The sequence below is a fragment of the Phoca vitulina genome, unplaced genomic scaffold, assembly GCF_004348235.1.
Source record: "Phoca vitulina isolate PV1807 unplaced genomic scaffold, GSC_HSeal_1.0 scaffold19, whole genome shotgun sequence".
NCBI lineage: Eukaryota > Metazoa > Chordata > Mammalia > Carnivora > Phocidae > Phoca > Phoca vitulina.
Window position 1 is genome coordinate 29,268,427 of NW_022589722.1, and position 16,680 is coordinate 29,285,106.

At 49.1% G+C, this 16,680-nt stretch overlaps 1 protein-coding gene across 1 annotated transcript in view; it reads right to left on the reverse strand.

The window, feature by feature from the left end:
* The window catches only part of EFCAB6 (EF-hand calcium binding domain 6), a 225,008-nt gene that overhangs the window by 55,237 nt on the left and 153,091 nt on the right, over nucleotides 1-16,680 (reverse strand). The window contains exons 21-22 of the mRNA XM_032416504.1: nucleotides 13,647-13,743; nucleotides 8,861-8,979 (exon numbers count right to left, since the gene is read on the reverse strand). Coding sequence (XP_032272395.1) covers nucleotides 8,861-8,979; nucleotides 13,647-13,743 — 216 coding nt within the window. The remainder of the gene's footprint in view (nucleotides 1-8,860; nucleotides 8,980-13,646; nucleotides 13,744-16,680) is intronic.

The following is a 16,680-nucleotide window of genomic DNA, read 5'->3' on the forward strand; positions in this document are numbered from 1 at the left end:
TCAGCTCAGGTCATGATCCCAGGGTCCTGGGATCGAGTCCCACATCGGGCTCCCTGCTCCGCGGGGAGCCTGCTTCTCCCTCTGCCTCTGCCTCTCTCTCTCTCTATCTCTCATGAATAAATAAATAAAAATCTTTAAAAAAAACAAAACAAAACAAAAAACAAAAATATATTCAATCTTAAAACTTAAATAAATGAATGCCATTTGATCCAAATCCCCCATTTCCCCTTTGAAGAGATGCCAATCATATACAACCAGTGAGCGAGACCAGTGAGGAAAACAAGATAAGAATTATGCTATGTACCTTTTATGTCGTTTTCTATTATTGAGATGTTTCTGAATTATAATTCATTAAAAAAGGCATAATGGAGGGTTTTTATCTCCCAGCATTATTCAAATAGAATAGAATTACTTCAATAAAAAATTTTAAGGCAAATTGCCAATTTTCTTTAAAGAAAAAAAAGCATTTATTTTTACCGAAAGATCTTGGTCCTCGTCTGACTGATAAAAATGGCATTTGCGGATGTGATTTAAGGACCAAGACTATATTTAAACAATGTTGTGGGCATAATCCTCTAGCAGGCTGTTTGGACGTTTGTCTGACTGAGCATGAGTTCAGGCAGCTTTCCTGTGTGTGGCCGAGCTTCCCTCTGCTCGTTAACTAACAAGACGTGGAAAAATCTGCAGGATCCCACGCTTGCTCACCTCCAACACACAGACACCTTTGCGACTGTTTCGGTTGAGCAGCGATGAAGAGAACGTATTTATTTCCCCGACTTTCTTGTCCTCGAGGGGTGGGGTGGGGGGAAGAGGCTGAGGGGTAGGAATTTTAGGCAAACCCTTCATGCACTTGTGCTAAAACCCACAGAGCATCCCGGGAGCTGGCATGCCATCCGTCCTTCCCCAAGGCCAAATGGGCCATTCCCTGAAGTGCCTACAGAACTGGGGGGGTGCCCTCCCTCTCCCCCATCTGTCGCTTCTGTGCCCCACACTTCTGCTTCGTGTCTGACTTCCACCGCCCTATGGGCGTCCAGACCCATTGTGACCAGGTACTCTATCTTACGAGGTAAGGAGAGTCCCCTTCTGTGACTCCGAGGTAGCACAGAGTGGAGAACTAACTCCAAGTCAAACAGACGCTCACTCGCCCTGAGACCCTGGCAAGGCCCTCGGCCACTCTGGGGCTCTGGTCCCTCCTCTGTGAGCCCCTGAAGGCCTTCCTAGACCCAACGTCTCAGGTCAGTGCCTTACTGCTGCTCTCAATATATTTATGAAACCATTTGAGGCCTTTCCAGGCGTCTGTTATTAGTGCAGCCTTAGTACTTGCAACACCCCCCACCCCCGGCCAAATACCATTCTACCTGTGTTCAGTGAATTTGCTTTCTAAAACAAAACCAAGGGACACACCCACAAAAGAGGGCCTGTGGGGTCTCTGGCTGCCAAGGCATGTGCTGTGGTTTGGGCAGGGCTATGATGCTCCAGGCCGCAGAGGGGCCTCTAGCAAGTAGCTCTTCCTGCTGCTGGTGATAAGACTCCAGCTGCGGAAAGGGTAGTTTATTTTCCATCAATGTCCCAAGGAAGGGGAAGGAAGGGAAGCTCCCCAAGGCTCCCCGTTCCTATAGGAGGGCTCCGGAAAGAATGGTGTGGAGACCAGTCACTGACCAATGACTCCTCTCTCTTCCTAAGTCAAAAGTGCTGTATTTTTACTTTCGTCTGGATTTCTCCAGGGCCATGGTGAGGATTGGCAGGTAAATGCCCCCTGGGTCTTAGACCAGGGCCTGGCACCCAGTGAGTGCATGCTGGTGTTTGCTGCCGCAGTTCACCACCCAAAGGCTCAACCATACCTTTAGAACACGCCTTCTTTCCCCGCTAGATGGCAAGTTTGTTGAGGGGCAACCACGAGCAACCACGCCATGTTATCCTTACAAACAAACTCCCAGCACCTGGCCACAGGCCTCGCACAGCTTGGTTATCGATATTTGTCTGCTGAGCTACTGCATGCGAAGGACGCGTGTTCCTAAGGAAGCGCCACCATCCTGGCGTGTTGTGCACAAGAGATTACTGACAACAAACTCTAAATCATGACACTTGAACTGAATGAAAAGACACTTCTTAATTACCTCATTAATAAAGATCATAAACATTCCATTCTCATCGCAAAGGAACAGAAGACCAGATTGCACAATTGCAACTAAAATATTGTTATGAATGTGAATAATAGGAGAGTTAATTCAGCTTACATAACCTCACCCTTCATTATATAATCCTTTGTGTAACATTTTAAAAAAATCAACTTGCCTATAAAGGTTGAATTTTAAAATGGCTCGGCAACAGATGTGCCAGGAAAAATGTGCACATAAACAGAGGACCCATAAAAGCTTGCATTTGCATGTGGCAATGGCCGCTAATTTATGATATAATCCGATTACTCTGCCCAATTATTGTGCATACAGCAACTCAGTTGTACACACAATTTGAATACGTTCACATCGATTGCTTTGCTTCGCTCAGTCTCAGTCCTTTATGCTCAGTTCAGGCACTTGATTCTTATGTCAGTGGCAGCCCCACCTTCTAGCACCTCTGACCCCAGAGTTAGAGGGTCTGGGGTCAGCCCCACTGACGACCCAGGCCAGGCAGCAGAGGTAGACGTGACAACTTATGCAGCTTGGGACGTACAGAATCTTCTCAGGGGTCGCCAGGGAGGGCGGTCTGATGGTTAACATCACCAGCCTTCAGGGTGGTGTTCCCCTGCCCGAGTTGGTCACGGCCACTGGGCACGCTCAGCAAGTCCTGGTGGCGTCACAGGTTTGAGGGCCGTCCAGGTCCATGATCCCTCCCTGGTGCTCCCCAGTGAGGGGTGGTCTGGCCTTGGATAAAGCCAGGCCGGCAGGGGAAATGCACTCCTTCAAAGACCACCCACTGAAGTGCCTGACGACTTGGATCACGAAAAGTTCTCTATGTTGAGCTAGGAGCCCACCTGGCCAGTCATCCCCAAGCACTTCCAAAACTCCCTCCCAGCTACCATGTCCTGTTCGGTCTCCTCTTTCCTAACCTAAAGACCTTGCTCATTGGACCCCTTTAATTCCTTTCCCTGCTCCGGGCTGTCCTTGTCCTGCTGTCCCACAGCAGGGTGCCCAGCAGGCTCTTGCCAGGTGCTGCCATGGCTGGGCCGATACAGATGACCAAGGCTCCCGGTAACTTAAGAGTCAGGGCTTCTTCCCACGAGCAGGTGCGTTTGGCAAAGGTACCTTGCATAGTCTTTTCTTTTTGTGTTGGAAGACCAAGATACAACTTACCTACCATATCAAGAAATGTGCAAAAATTGGGCATCAATGATCCCCCCCAAAGCCTTCTATCAAGTCCACTTGATCAGCTGGCTTTATACAACTAATCCGATACTGTTAATTCAGAGACTTGCCTCCCTGTGCTAGCCTTCTGGGTATGTTTCTAATGCATTATCTTCATAGTTTTTCAGCAAAATCTGTTTTAAATCCAAAATAGTCGAATTCTGTCTGATGAAATGAGGCTACAGAAGGTGTTCTGCATGCTGAGCAAGTCCCTGAGGAAGTGCCTCCCACAGTGGGCCCCCTGGTGCTGGTGGTCCCCGAGCCAGACAGGCTCCGGGTCTCAGGCTCTGTTGTGATGGGCAGTGTCCTTCCTCTCCTGTCCCAGACTTCCCCCTCCTCCGGGCCTCTGCTCACTGGGAAGCCCTTCCTCCTTAATAAAATGATTGTTTATTAAGACTCAGCTCAGGCCTCGCATCCCCCTGGGGGGGGGTGTCCCCTCCCTGAACACCCGCACAGCTCCCACCACCCGCAACATTGTGTTCCGTGCTTACCCTCCCCGCCGAGCTGTGAGCAGCCTGAGAGTGGGGGCTGTCTCTGGAACCCCAGCGTCCAGCACAAGGCCTGCAACTTAGAAAGTTTCAAAAAATTCCTGCTTCGTGATTGCTCAGATGAATGAAGAAATGAATGAATCCACTTCTATCTTGTAATTCATTCTTAGCAATCTCTCCAAAACCACGCCAAACACCCTGCTCCTGAAATCTCATCCTCACAGATCCTGATTTGGCTTCAGTGAGCAGGTTCCCTTTCACACCAGCCTCCTTCAGGCTGGAACATTTTGTTCCTTTAATCCTTGATAAGCCAGCCTACGTCCCGGCTCACTTCACACCACGAAGATTGGGTCCTCCCCGATCTGTCCAGCCCCTGTGCAGTTAGTGGGGGCCGCAGGCAGGAGGGTGTCACTTTGGGGCTGAAGCCCACCCAAGCCTGTGTGATCCTACAGCTCTGCAGACACCCCCACAGGGCTCAATGAAGCCACAGCTGGAAGCTGGCCAGCTCCCCAAACCACCACTTGGAAGAGAACCGCCCAGAAGAGCTGGTAAACATGCTGTAGACACTGGGTGAGTGAGAAATAAAATATCGCTGTGCTAAGCCACTGAGATGTGGGGGTGAATTCATTAATTTGCTTCCACAGCATTGACTAGACCCTCCAGACTAATCTGAGGCTCTAAAATAGTGCACTTCACAGGTGCTTAATAAACGTTGAGTGAATAATGGATGCTATTTTTTTTTCTTGTCTACATTCTATATTGTACCCTAGGTTTTAATTGTGTATTTTTGAAAGGGCAGAATGTTATTGGTCTACTCACTTCCACTTATCTACTTTGAGGGGCTTTCCTATTCTGACAAGCAGACCCCCTCAGCTGGCAGTGTGTCACATGGGTCCCAGCCGTCCCCGACTTCCCCGCGTCCCTGGGGGGAGAATGCCCCCCCGCATGGTTAGGGCGACTGAAGGAGGCTCCTGGTGCGTGGACAGGCCCTGGCTGGCCAGCCCCTTCTCGCCGGCTCAGCGCCTCCTGCTCTGCAGTGCAGGGGTGGACGTGGGGCGTGGAGCAGGGCGGGGCAGCTGCCTTTGCCAGCAAACACGGAGTGGACGACTAGCTGAGATCGTGGGAATGCGCAGAGAATGGGTGGGAAAGCCTCACCACCAGGTCACCATTTACCATGTCTGCTCAGTAGGTCACGGGTGCTTTGTTGTTGTCTTTCCTCTCCCTTTATGCTTTTCTGGATTTTCTGAGACTTTTATTTATTTATTTATTTTTAAGATTTTATTTATTTATTTGACAGAGAGAGAGATAGTGAGAGCAGGAACACAAGCGGGGGGAGTGGGAGAGGGAGAAGCAGGCTTCCTGCCGAGCAGGGAGCCCGATGTGGGACTCGATCCCAGGACTCTGGGATCATGACCTGAGCCGAAGGCAGATGCTTAACGACTAAGCCACCCAGGCGCCCTTCTGAGACTTTTAAAATGAGTATGCATTAATATCGCAATTAGAAAAGAATTTCAAATCTATATGATCTTTTTGCTGCCAGTTTTTATGCTTATGTGTGCCAGGTACTCTGCCTCTATTATTTGTCCCCATTGCCACCCTACTTGATAGCTGACTGAAGCCCAGAGAAGGCAAGCCACTGGCCCACCATCACACAGCTCCTGTGGAGCGCCATGGGACCAGCTGCCGCTCTGGCTCAGAGCACAGCCCTTAGCTGCAGCCTACTCGGCCACCTCAGGTTGTCTTCCCAATTTCTGCAGCAGCATCTAGTCTCACATAGCCTCTCCTTCCAGGCTGCTAAAGGCTCATTTGCTCTTCCTAAATCTCTCTCACACCTGTCACTTCCTTCCCAGTCCTCCCTGCATTGCCAGGAAAGCTCACCACTTCTCATGTGGACCACTGAGACAGTCCCTAATTCATCTCTGTGCCTCCCACCCAGACTCCTGCAGGTCATCCTCCCCACTACGGCCAGAGTGATCTGTCTAGAACACAGGCCTGCCTAGGTCTTTCCCTATTAAACACCTGGCCTTAGGATGGGGTCCCTGCGCTGTCCTGCCCTTCATGATTTGGTTCAGCGGACATGCAGCCTGCTCTCCTGCCCAAATGAGGCTGCCTGCATCCCGGGGAACCAGGTTATTCTGCAGTCATGGAATATGACACCCTCCTCTCCCTATTAACTGGACGTTCCTCTGGTGGCTTTCAACCCCATGCTCATCCTTCGGCACATCTTCTGAGTTACCCACCCGGCTGCTCCCAGGGAGGTGTGCCCGGTCAAAAGGCGGGGCAGCGCAGGCTGTTTCCACTTCCTGCCATATGGCTGTGGCCATGGCTCCTGCCCTGCACAGTGGCTGAGCTTCTAGCAGATTCTGAGGCAGCGCTGGGGTGGAGGCATCTTCCTGACCTCCCAGAAACACCCTGTTCTCTTTTGCCCTCCAGTCCCGGATTGGCGAGCGGTTTCCTGACCCCCCTCCTAGCATACTCTGCAAGCCCATCAGCCTCTGGCCTCTGAGTAAAACCACATTCCCCCTTCAGACTTCCGGCCCTCTGACATCTGTATCAGTCACTGCATTCAGCCCTGCTTGGCCAGAAATGGTAGAGTGGTTTCTGCTTCCCTGCCCAGATCCTAGTATGACCATTCCTGAAGTTTTCTCTCTCTGCAATGCCCCTCTGCCTTCTCCCTTGGAGGTAATTCCACATGTGACAGATCCCATCATGGGTTTCCCTGTCACCGTTTTTTCTTTTTTGCCCCTGGACAAATATCCACACTGCTTCTCCCAGACTCCCTTGCAGGTGAGAGCAGCCAGGTGAAGGAACTCTGGCCAACAGAACGTGGGCAAGGTGACGGCCACATTTCCAGGCCTGGTCTCTACAAGGCTGACCACATGGTCCTCTGTGCTCTTTCCCTTTCTCTGCTGGTAGACACAGAAGATCCAGGGGGTGGTGGGACTCCTGGCCCCTGAATGATTTGAGGGCAGACCCCGCCCCCTGATATCCACACTAGATCGAGACATCATTATCAGGGCAAGCCCCTGAGATGCCACCCTGTTGGTTACTGCAGCTAGCCTACCCCGACCAACACACCCCTCAGACAAATTGGGCAGAGCAGAGTGAGGCACAGAGAAGGGAAGTAACTTTGCAGAGGCCACACAGAGGTAAGGACAGAGGCAGGAGCCATGGCCACACGCCTGGTGGCGGAGCTCTCCTCTTCAGCCCTCACCATCCGCGGGGTGAGCCAGCTGAACAAACGCAGATGAAATTCTGACCTCACACAGTTTTCAGCACACAGAAGACATCTGTACATTTAATAATGTCAAGAAATGAATAAAGAAATTTTAGCCAAAAGCAACAGGAAGTATCTCAGTCCTATTTAATGGGCATGTGCTCTATCCCCCCTTCAGGAAGATGAGTGAGTGTGCTCTTTTCTACACCGGAGCCCTCGAGGGGGACACTTGGCTCCAGCACCCCTCTTTCCTATGGCCCACACCCTGCTCAGGAGCTCATCCTGCCCTACCCTGATGGAGACAGCCATCTCCCCGGGCCCACCCTTCCCTTCTCTGAGCTGTTTCCTGACTCATCTTCCTAAAGCATGGCTGGGTCACACCACTGCTCTGCTCAGCCTTCACTATTCCCGAATGTCTGGCTAATGATGCCTGAAAACTAGGACTACAGGCCGTGATGGCCTTGCTCTTCCTTTCTCACCCTGGGAACCCTGGGTGGGTGCTTCTGGAACACCTCCCGACTGTCCCATGGGTCAGACAGTCCTCCTTCCCCTCTGACCCCCTGGAACATTCCAACCTCACTCCTACCGTGATAGCTTCCTGCTCTTCCACAGCCCCCCCGCCCCCCATCTTCCCGCTTTTATCTCCCATCCTCCTCGCCATGGTCCCTCCTCTGGCATTTGTCATAGGCAACACTGTGCCCCAGCATTTGGGTTAGTGCTTGCATTCCCCGATGGGTCCCTGACTATCAGGACCACACAGTCCCCTTTGCATCATCCAAAAAGCCTACAGAGTGGGAGGTCCATCCATGTGCCTGTGTACCCCAATCTTTTGGTTACTCAGTGGGACCTACTCATTTCATCTACTGAAAGAGAATATGAATAAGGAGCCTAAATTGGCCCTGTGTTGCAACTGATCTAAAAAAAATAAAGGATTCTGTAAGAACTTCAAGTTGCTTTTCTAAATTAGACACAAAACAGCCCACCTAGTTCTAAACTCAGCCAACATTTCAGCCTTCCACTTTGAACAGATGAAAAGCTAAAAAATTACAGGAGCTGCTCCGTGAGCTAGCCCCTGAGAGGATGTACAATACTGATGTGCCATCCTGGGGAGGTGCGAGCGGCAGCGAACGCATCATGAAGACGGAGGTAACTCAAAGATGGATCTGGAACTTGGAAATGGACCGCATTGTTAGTGCACCTCCAAACTCAGACACCTACATGGGGACTATTGGAACTGGGGACCTAATTCAAGAACAGCTAAATCTAAAATACATTTTGAAAAATGTAACCAATATTAGATATTATGTTCAGTTTAAGACACTCTCGGGAAACTACTCCAAGATGCCAAAAGTTTGGTTATTTTCTTTCAACAAATTACTTATCTATAATACTGTTGTGCGACATTGATTTCCATCTTTAGGCAATGGGGAGAGACGGCTTCTCCCCTTACCTGTTGCGGCTCCGTCTGCTGAGCTACTTGTATTAGAATGAAGTCTTTGGAGAGTGACTTAGTTTTCTAAAACAATACAGGTTTGGGCTTGAACTCCCCGTTCCTTGCAAATGCAAACCTCTCAAGTCTGGTATCAATGATGAGTGTTTACCCTGATTCTCCATTGTCCTGAACACCAGCCTCTTCGCCAAGGCTGCTTTCTCGGGGAAGCAAGGACCCAGAACAGACACAACTGAGCGGAAACCTTTCCTGGCCCCGCACTTCACCCCCAAGTAGCAAGCAAGGCTGGTGCTAAGTTTGCTGTAGCCAGCAACCCGGGACTGGCAGGATGAAAGGGAGCTCACCTGCAGATTCCACTTACCTCATCCAGAGCTTTTCAAATTCCCTCGGTGTAAGAGGAATATCAAACCCATATAGTGCATTCTTTATATCCCGCCGCCGAAGAATGCCGTTGCCCTCATTATCAGTTTCTATAAAATTCTAGAACACAACAAGACAACATTTAGTAACATACAAAACGTGTTCATGGCACTCTAGAGGATTGTCAATAGTCAATATCTGGAACAATCTAAGACATTTCTCTCCCCATCTACCTGCTTAATTACCTTTTCATCAAAGTTCCAGATTCCCTCACCATTCCTGTGAAGAAGGTGACAGAGCAAAACTCGGACAAGTATCTTGTACTAGAAGGGGCTTGTTTCTGGGTAATGAGTGGTCTCAGGTGTGTGATCTGGATTCTTCTCCTGACCAACAACTTGGGTTCAAAAACTATTAGAAAGAAGGGGCAAGCAGAGCCTGGGAAATGAGACTGTAGCCCTCGCAGTGGCTTCGGCCCTCTGGCCGTAAGAGGGGGATGAGGCGCATGAGACCCTAGCTGTTATGACAAGATGATATGGTACCTTTTTAATGTCCCCAAGGAGTGCAAAAGGTGTCTGGGGGATTTGTCAGCCACTTAAGAGGGCCACAGACTAGCAGGTAATGTGCGGTACTCGGCACTGACTTGTTTGTGCATAATAGCTCATCTGGCCCTTCTCATAACAACACTGTGGAGCAGAGGCAGTGGGACACGCGCAGAGTCCTCTTCAAGCATCACACTCGATGGTGAAGATGGAGACAGTCCCTTAAGGTCAGGAACAAGGTAATATCTCTGCTGCTCTCTCTTCAACATGGTACTGGAGGTTTCAGCCAGTGTAGTTAAGCAAGAAAAGGGAATAAAAGGTATAATGGGGGGACAGGAAGAAATAGAGCTGTCATTATTCATAGATGACATGGCTGTATATATAGGAAGAATCCACAAACTACTATAATAAGAGAATTTAGCAAGGAGTATGGATTTTATATCAATAGGCAAAATCATTCATATTTTTATGTATCAGGCACAGAAAACAAATTTCAAAAAAATATTTATAATAGCATCAAAAATATAAAGTCCTAGGAACAAATCTTACAAATGATTGCAAGACTGCCACACAGAGAAGTCTAAAACTTTACTGAAAGATATTAAAAATAGAAAAGAAATGGAGATACACTATGGGCACAAACTGGAAGACTCAAAATTGTAAAGACATCATTTCTCTCCCAACGAATTTCCCAATAAGTTTTGTTTCTTTGTGAAACTTGACAAACTGATTCATAAACTCCTAAAGAACAAGGAGGAGGGACTTGCCTACCAGCTCATTAAAATTTATTACTGAGTTATGGTGATTATAAGGCCGTGGTATTGGTGCCAAGACAGAAAGAGTGACCAGTGGGACCGAGTGGGGAGCCCAGAGACACCCACGGGCCTTGAGCAGATCGTGGTGCTGCCACAGATCAGTGAGGGAAAGGCTGGGCCTTCCAGGGGCTAGACAGCTGGGTCTCCACACGGAAGAGCCTCCCAACATGCAGGAGACAGGCGGTGTAGATTTCAAGACCAGGATGTGAATGGATACACTGGAAAGCTGCTAGAAGGACCTTGGAAAGCTGCTAGAAGGACATCTTCATGACTTTGGGTGGAACACAGTTTCTTGGACAAGACCTACAAGGAAATGTTAACATATCTGACTACCTCAAAAAGAAGAACTTATATTTACTAAAAGATATCCTATGAGAAGAGTGGAAACACAGAACACACACTGGGAGAAGACATTTGCATCGCATATCACTTACAAAAGACCAGTAGCCAAACTGTCATAGGAGCTCCTATTGACCAATGAGAAATAACCAGACAACCCAGTGTGAAAACTTACAAGCAGGCACTTGAGGGAGAAAGGAAATCTGACTCAGGAATAAGTGAGAAGATGCTCACTCTCATTAGTAACCCACACACGCTACCTAACGCTACAGTGAAATACTATCATACATCCACTACAGAGGAGAAGAATGAAGTCTGACAGTACCAAGTGCCATCATAGTGGAGCCGAGTGGCTGGGACTGAAGCCGACAGCCCAAGGAGCCAAGGCTAGTCACCGTCTGGCCCTTCACATAGAGTGTGCCGCACCATCTAAGATGTGGACAGTGTTCTCCTCCTTCATCTGGATGGTGGTTACGTGACGGGACGCAGCTTGGAATACGTGCTACCTTAAACATACCTAAACTATTATGTGTATTATGACCCATATACATGTGTTCATGTATATTATACACACATATAAATATATACATATTATATATAGTACACATACATATAATAGGTATCAGTATTATATTCCACTGTAGAGTCACAACTTAAAAAACAAGCTTAAAGCAAGCCACTTCAATCATTAATTCACACAATTCTTTAGCGCCCTTATTGGTGTTTACACCACAAGTCTCTTCGGGACAGAGACCATGTCCTTTTTTGGTCACTGTGTCTTTAACATCTTATAACAGTGCATTGTTAATTCATAATGTTTGCTGAAGAACTCAATGAACTTGGTTTCCAAAAACACTTCCATGGGAATGAGCCCGTTAGGCCACCCAGAATGGGACGATGGCTGTGTACGTCCGAGCATTCGGCCGGAGGCATCCTTGGCCCAGCCTGGCTGAGCGGCTCGCTGGGGCCCCTAGCTGAAGATGGCTGGATGGCACCATACTGGAATTCTTGTTCAAGTTTCACATGCAGTTTTCCCAGAGACTACATCCTTCCTGATATTCCCAGGTCCCGTTTGGTGAATCCTCAACAGCGATGCAGCAGAAGGGAGCCGCGGCCCCCGCTCTGCGGCACCCCAGAAGGAAAGAGCAGGGGTGTGCTGGCGGCTGGGGACCACCCGCCTCATCACCGGGACGCTGCTAGTCTTAGCTATGCATCACCGTACTTTCTGCAGGTTCAGAATTCAGAACGGATGCCTTCAGAGCTTTATTCAAAGTAAAGCAAGAGGGTGGCAGACCCGTCTTACTATTAAGACATGCAGGGTCATTCAGTCCTGTGGGGTCTGAGAGAGGTGGGGGGACGGGCAGGATGTGGGGTCTGAGAGAGGTGGGGGGATGGGCAGGATGCCTGACTCCCGACAAAGTGGCTCCACACACCCCATTGGAGCCGTTCTGATTGCTCTTCCTCTGTAACCCTGAGTCTTCTTCCCTCCCCACACTTCCGCCAGGCTCAGTTCTAGAAGAGACAGACTTGAGGCTGCTGGTTTAGCAGCAGAGGACTCCGGGGTCCCCGCGCCTCCTCTGAACACACTGGGGTTTCTATAGAGCATCAAGGATAAAGATGACTTTGAGAGGCCACGGGAATCAAGATGTGGACAGGCGAGTGCAGAGGACATGCTCGCAGCAGTGAACACAGAGACGGAGAGGGGTCACCAGCCCAGACGGGGGCAGGCCTGGGCAGGGAGCAGAGAAGGCCCCACAGAGCCGTCGTAGAGCCAGGGGAGGAAGCATTTCGGGAAGGATGGATGTCACAAGGCAGAAACAAAGACCTCCGCAGCCCTCTGGTCACGCCCCCAGCAGTCTGTTCATTTTCCCCAGAGCACCCACCTGCTTTGTTAATTATCTGCCTTTGCTCCTTAACCGGCCCCCGCCCTGGTCAGTGAGCTGAGAGGTGGAAGCAGAGAGACCTTCGCTACCACCGAACCCCTGGCACAAACCCACGCGGCCCAGAGATGTGCTGCGTACATCGAAGTGGGGCAGGACGCAGCTGGGAAGGGCCTGGAAGTGGCCCCGGGAGCCCCTGGGCCCACGGAGAACAGCGCCAGCGGAGGGGGTGTGATTGGGGCAGGAGGAAGAGGGGACAGAGGTAGCAGGGAGGAGAGGAGAGGCGGGCCAAGAGAAGCTGAGGACAGGGCGTGGAGAATGGTGTCACAGTGTGCTCTGCCCTCTCTCGGCTGGCATGCTGTGTGGCCGCAGCTCACGGCCCAGAGTGGGCCCTGCACTCCCGCAGGAAGGCTCTGGAAGGCCAGGCCTGCCCAGTGGGCACTCGAGGACTCGATCCGTGTGATTTGCACCCTGGGCCCCTGCACAGTCAACTCTGAGGACAGAGGACGGGGGAGAGGCAGCCCCAGGGCAGCCCAGGACTTACAGGACAGAACTTCACGTTGCACACAGGCCAAGAGAGGCAAACATAGAAAGAAAACGACCAAATGAAACAAAGTGGAGGCTTTCTTCACAATAACGTGAAAATACCTCCATAGTGCAGTCTTAAAGATACTCCCTACGGCGAAGTTATTGTGTCCTTGCTACATTATGAAAGGAGGATCCCATACTCCAGACTTCTGGATGAACCGAGTCCTGCATGCTCGGTTCTACTGTCCTGGGGGTACAGCTGTCGTTAGATTATGTTCCTGCCTCGACACCAAATAAGTGTACATGACTGCCCGTCGAGGGCATTCACCTTCAAAATGTGCTCCTATAATTTTGGAAGGCAGGAAGAAATACCACTTAAAGATGCATATTTTGAACTGTGTACAAATAACATGACAGTGTCATTTCTTTTTACTTAAATTTTTAATTTATAGCAAACCTGAGATAAAGCTAGGAATTTCTGTCTACGTAACTCCAACAGTTACTCATTTTTCTAAACATCAGTTGACCTTGAATGTGAGAATATATTTTGAAAAAAGTATTTTAAGAATAGCAGGAGTCATGGATTGGGTATACAAAGACTGGATCTAAACAGCTTGATCATCCCAACGATCTGGGAACACTGAAATACATTTCCTTTCCTTTTAAGGAAATAATCATTTTCTTACCTTAGATAAGTCTGACCATCTGGTTTTTGCTTTGGTAACAAGATACTGATGAGCCTGTTCACAAGCTAGTTCTGAATCTGCGACCTTCTGTTTTGGTCTTAAAAGAAAAAAAAATAACCGTGTTTAAATTTAATGGACTCATTAATCTCCCAAGGGATTCCCCATCCCCATTCATTTCAAAGACACCGCTAAAGTCTGTTATTTCACATCTGGTCTAACTTAATTCTTAAAATACAGTCTTATTTCCCCAGCTGTATGTTAGGGAAGTCTTCTTAAATTTTATAAGTCCTTGTTTATTTTCAGATAAATGCTGTTCAACTTTTTCTGCAGCTCACAAAACAAACAGGGCTCATTTATTCTCAGAAGGGGACAAAAACACAATAGAATGGTAAGTATCTTTAGAAGAAAACAGCTAAAAACTTTTATTTCTGAACTCACACATGGGAATGACTGGAACGCAGACTTCAGGAACAACGGGGGAGGATTGCTTACTCAGTCCCAGCTCATGTGCACAGGTTGGGCTCATGGGACGTAAAATGATCAAAATTCTGTTTATTTCCTCACAGAATGATGGACACGGAAGACACTTTAAAAAAACACCTTGTGCTTACCACCGGGGAGAGGCCACGGTGAGGGGCAGTGAGGGCTGTGGCCGAAGCAATTTGAGGTGCCCTGGATTCTTCCACTAGTTGTGTGGGGGGGTGTATTAAAACCTATAAAACCCTTCCCCGCTTAGTCTTCTGGAATTGCTTTGTTCCTAGGGGCACCTCTCACTCCATTTCTGGGCACCTGAGCTTTGCACATCCATATCTGCACCTGAAATATTCTCCCTGGAGATACAAGAGCACTCGAGACATTCCTCCAGCAAAACGGACCGTACACACATCACCCCAACAGTTTCCTGAAATAGGATCACATCTGAGGCCCCACTTGGAACCTGCACTTATTCACGGACCCCTCGGGTGAAGCACATCTTGCCTGAGAGTGGATAAGAGGGACATCTGACCGAGGCCTATCCAGACCCTCATAGAAACTTCTCCTTCTGGGACCCAAGAAAGCCAGTGTGGGGGACAGACAGCAAACAAGCTCCATGTAGCCCCTTTAAAAAAGTATTATTTCTGCTTCTGCAAATGAACTGACTCTAAGAAATAAAGTCTAAAGTCAACCACCATATGCTGCCAATTGAGAAAATGCAGGAATTTGTGTGTCCCACACGACGCAAGTCAAAGGTTTATGTCATCCCCAAAGAAGGGCTGCTTTGAACACGACCATCTGTGTGTGCCACTCGGGTCGGCAGCACTGCGAGGGCTTCTGGGGTAATGATGGCCGCCAGGAACTCAGGGACCGGTGGGTGCTGAGCACTGCTGGTTAGGTGACTCGCAGGATCTTGAGTTTTGCCCGCAATCCTGGCATTACCATCTCACTTTGCAAAAGAGGAAGCTGTGGTTTAGAGGTTAAATAATTTGCCAAAACCACACGGCCGGTATCTGGGAGCCATTCAAACTCAGGCCTCTGATACCACAGACACCTTTCTCACTACCGCTTTCGCTCCCGTCGGAAGCTACATGTTTGGTGCTCCTTTAACCCACTCTTTGTGGGAAAAGATCCATTAAGTATTACATTTTTTAAAAAAAAAGTAGTTTCCATGTCTAGCACGGGGCCCAACGCAGGGCTTGAACTCATGACCCTGGGGATCAAGACCTGAGCTGAGATCAAGAGTTGGATGCTTAACCAATGGAGTCACCCAGGAGTCCCCAAATACTACATTTCACAGAGGTGAGAGCCACCTTTGGTTTTTATGCACTGAGGGGTCCTCCTTCCACTTAGCATTTCAGTTTCAGTTCAACGAATGCGGCATCCCCAGTGTGCAGCGCCAGGCTCGGCACAAGGGCTGGAAAAGTGCAGCCTGCGGCTTCCGCCCACCAGACAAGAGTCTCCTGGAAGCGCCACTCTGTCACATATTTCACAAGCAGACGGCAAGGCAGGTCACAGCAACTAGAATCAACAGAGCAAGCAGTACTAATAGCGCTCTGTGTGGCTTCTCCTTCCAGTCCCTTCAAAGAAATGCTGGTGCTCCCAGACAGCTGTCCCGGGGACCACTCCTCAAATTACTCGATGATCTACAGTGCCCAGCACCTGCTAGTCACCAAGTTCGTTGGTGGCCGTGATTACCCCAGAAACCTACACTGGGCTACTGACCTGTGTGCCACATAGAAAGGACCTTATTTTAATTACATCAACTGTGAATTACATGAACTGTGACTCCCACGGTTTGGCAAACACAAGTTCTTGCATTTACTCAGTTGGCAGGGTGCTGAGGACCAGCGGCAGATTGGGTGGGGTCTCTTCCCTCTTCCTTAGTTACCGTTCAAATGGACCAAATGCGGATGGGCCCAGGCTCATTTTCCTTCCTGGAAAATGCCAGCTCGTGGGGGTCCATGGGTAAACTATGGCAGGCACACCTCCCTTTATCGAGCCCTCACCCCAGTTTTTAAATTCACCAATTACTTGTATATTGCCGAATCCAGGGGTCTTTACTGGCTTTCTGTTCCATGTGTCACTGTTAATAATCTCTCCCCTCTCTGGTGGTCTTCATCATGCTGCTCTTTAAATGACACAATGAGGGGGGACACCGACCCTGGGGCCAGGCATATGTGCCTTCATTCAGTGTGATTTTCTGCCCCTACCTGGCTCCCTCCACCCTTGACCACTCCTCTCTTTCCATCCCAAAGTTTATTTACTCTTCTGAAAGGTCACCCCTTCTAATGTCCCCAACCACACCCTGATGCCTTGTACCCACCCGTCTGTACCACTAGTGCTATAACGTCACCTGCTTTTCCCTTCCATCTCTCTCCAACTGCCTACCGGACTCCACAGAATCATGGAATTTCAAGGGTGGAAAGGGATCCGAAGGTCAACCAGTCTCATCCTTTGTCCGTACTTCACCACTAAAGGCTTTGGAAGGTTGGCGGGATTATGTTGCATTTTCACAAATATTGCTTATAGGACTGTAGGTCCTAATGATGCATATTCC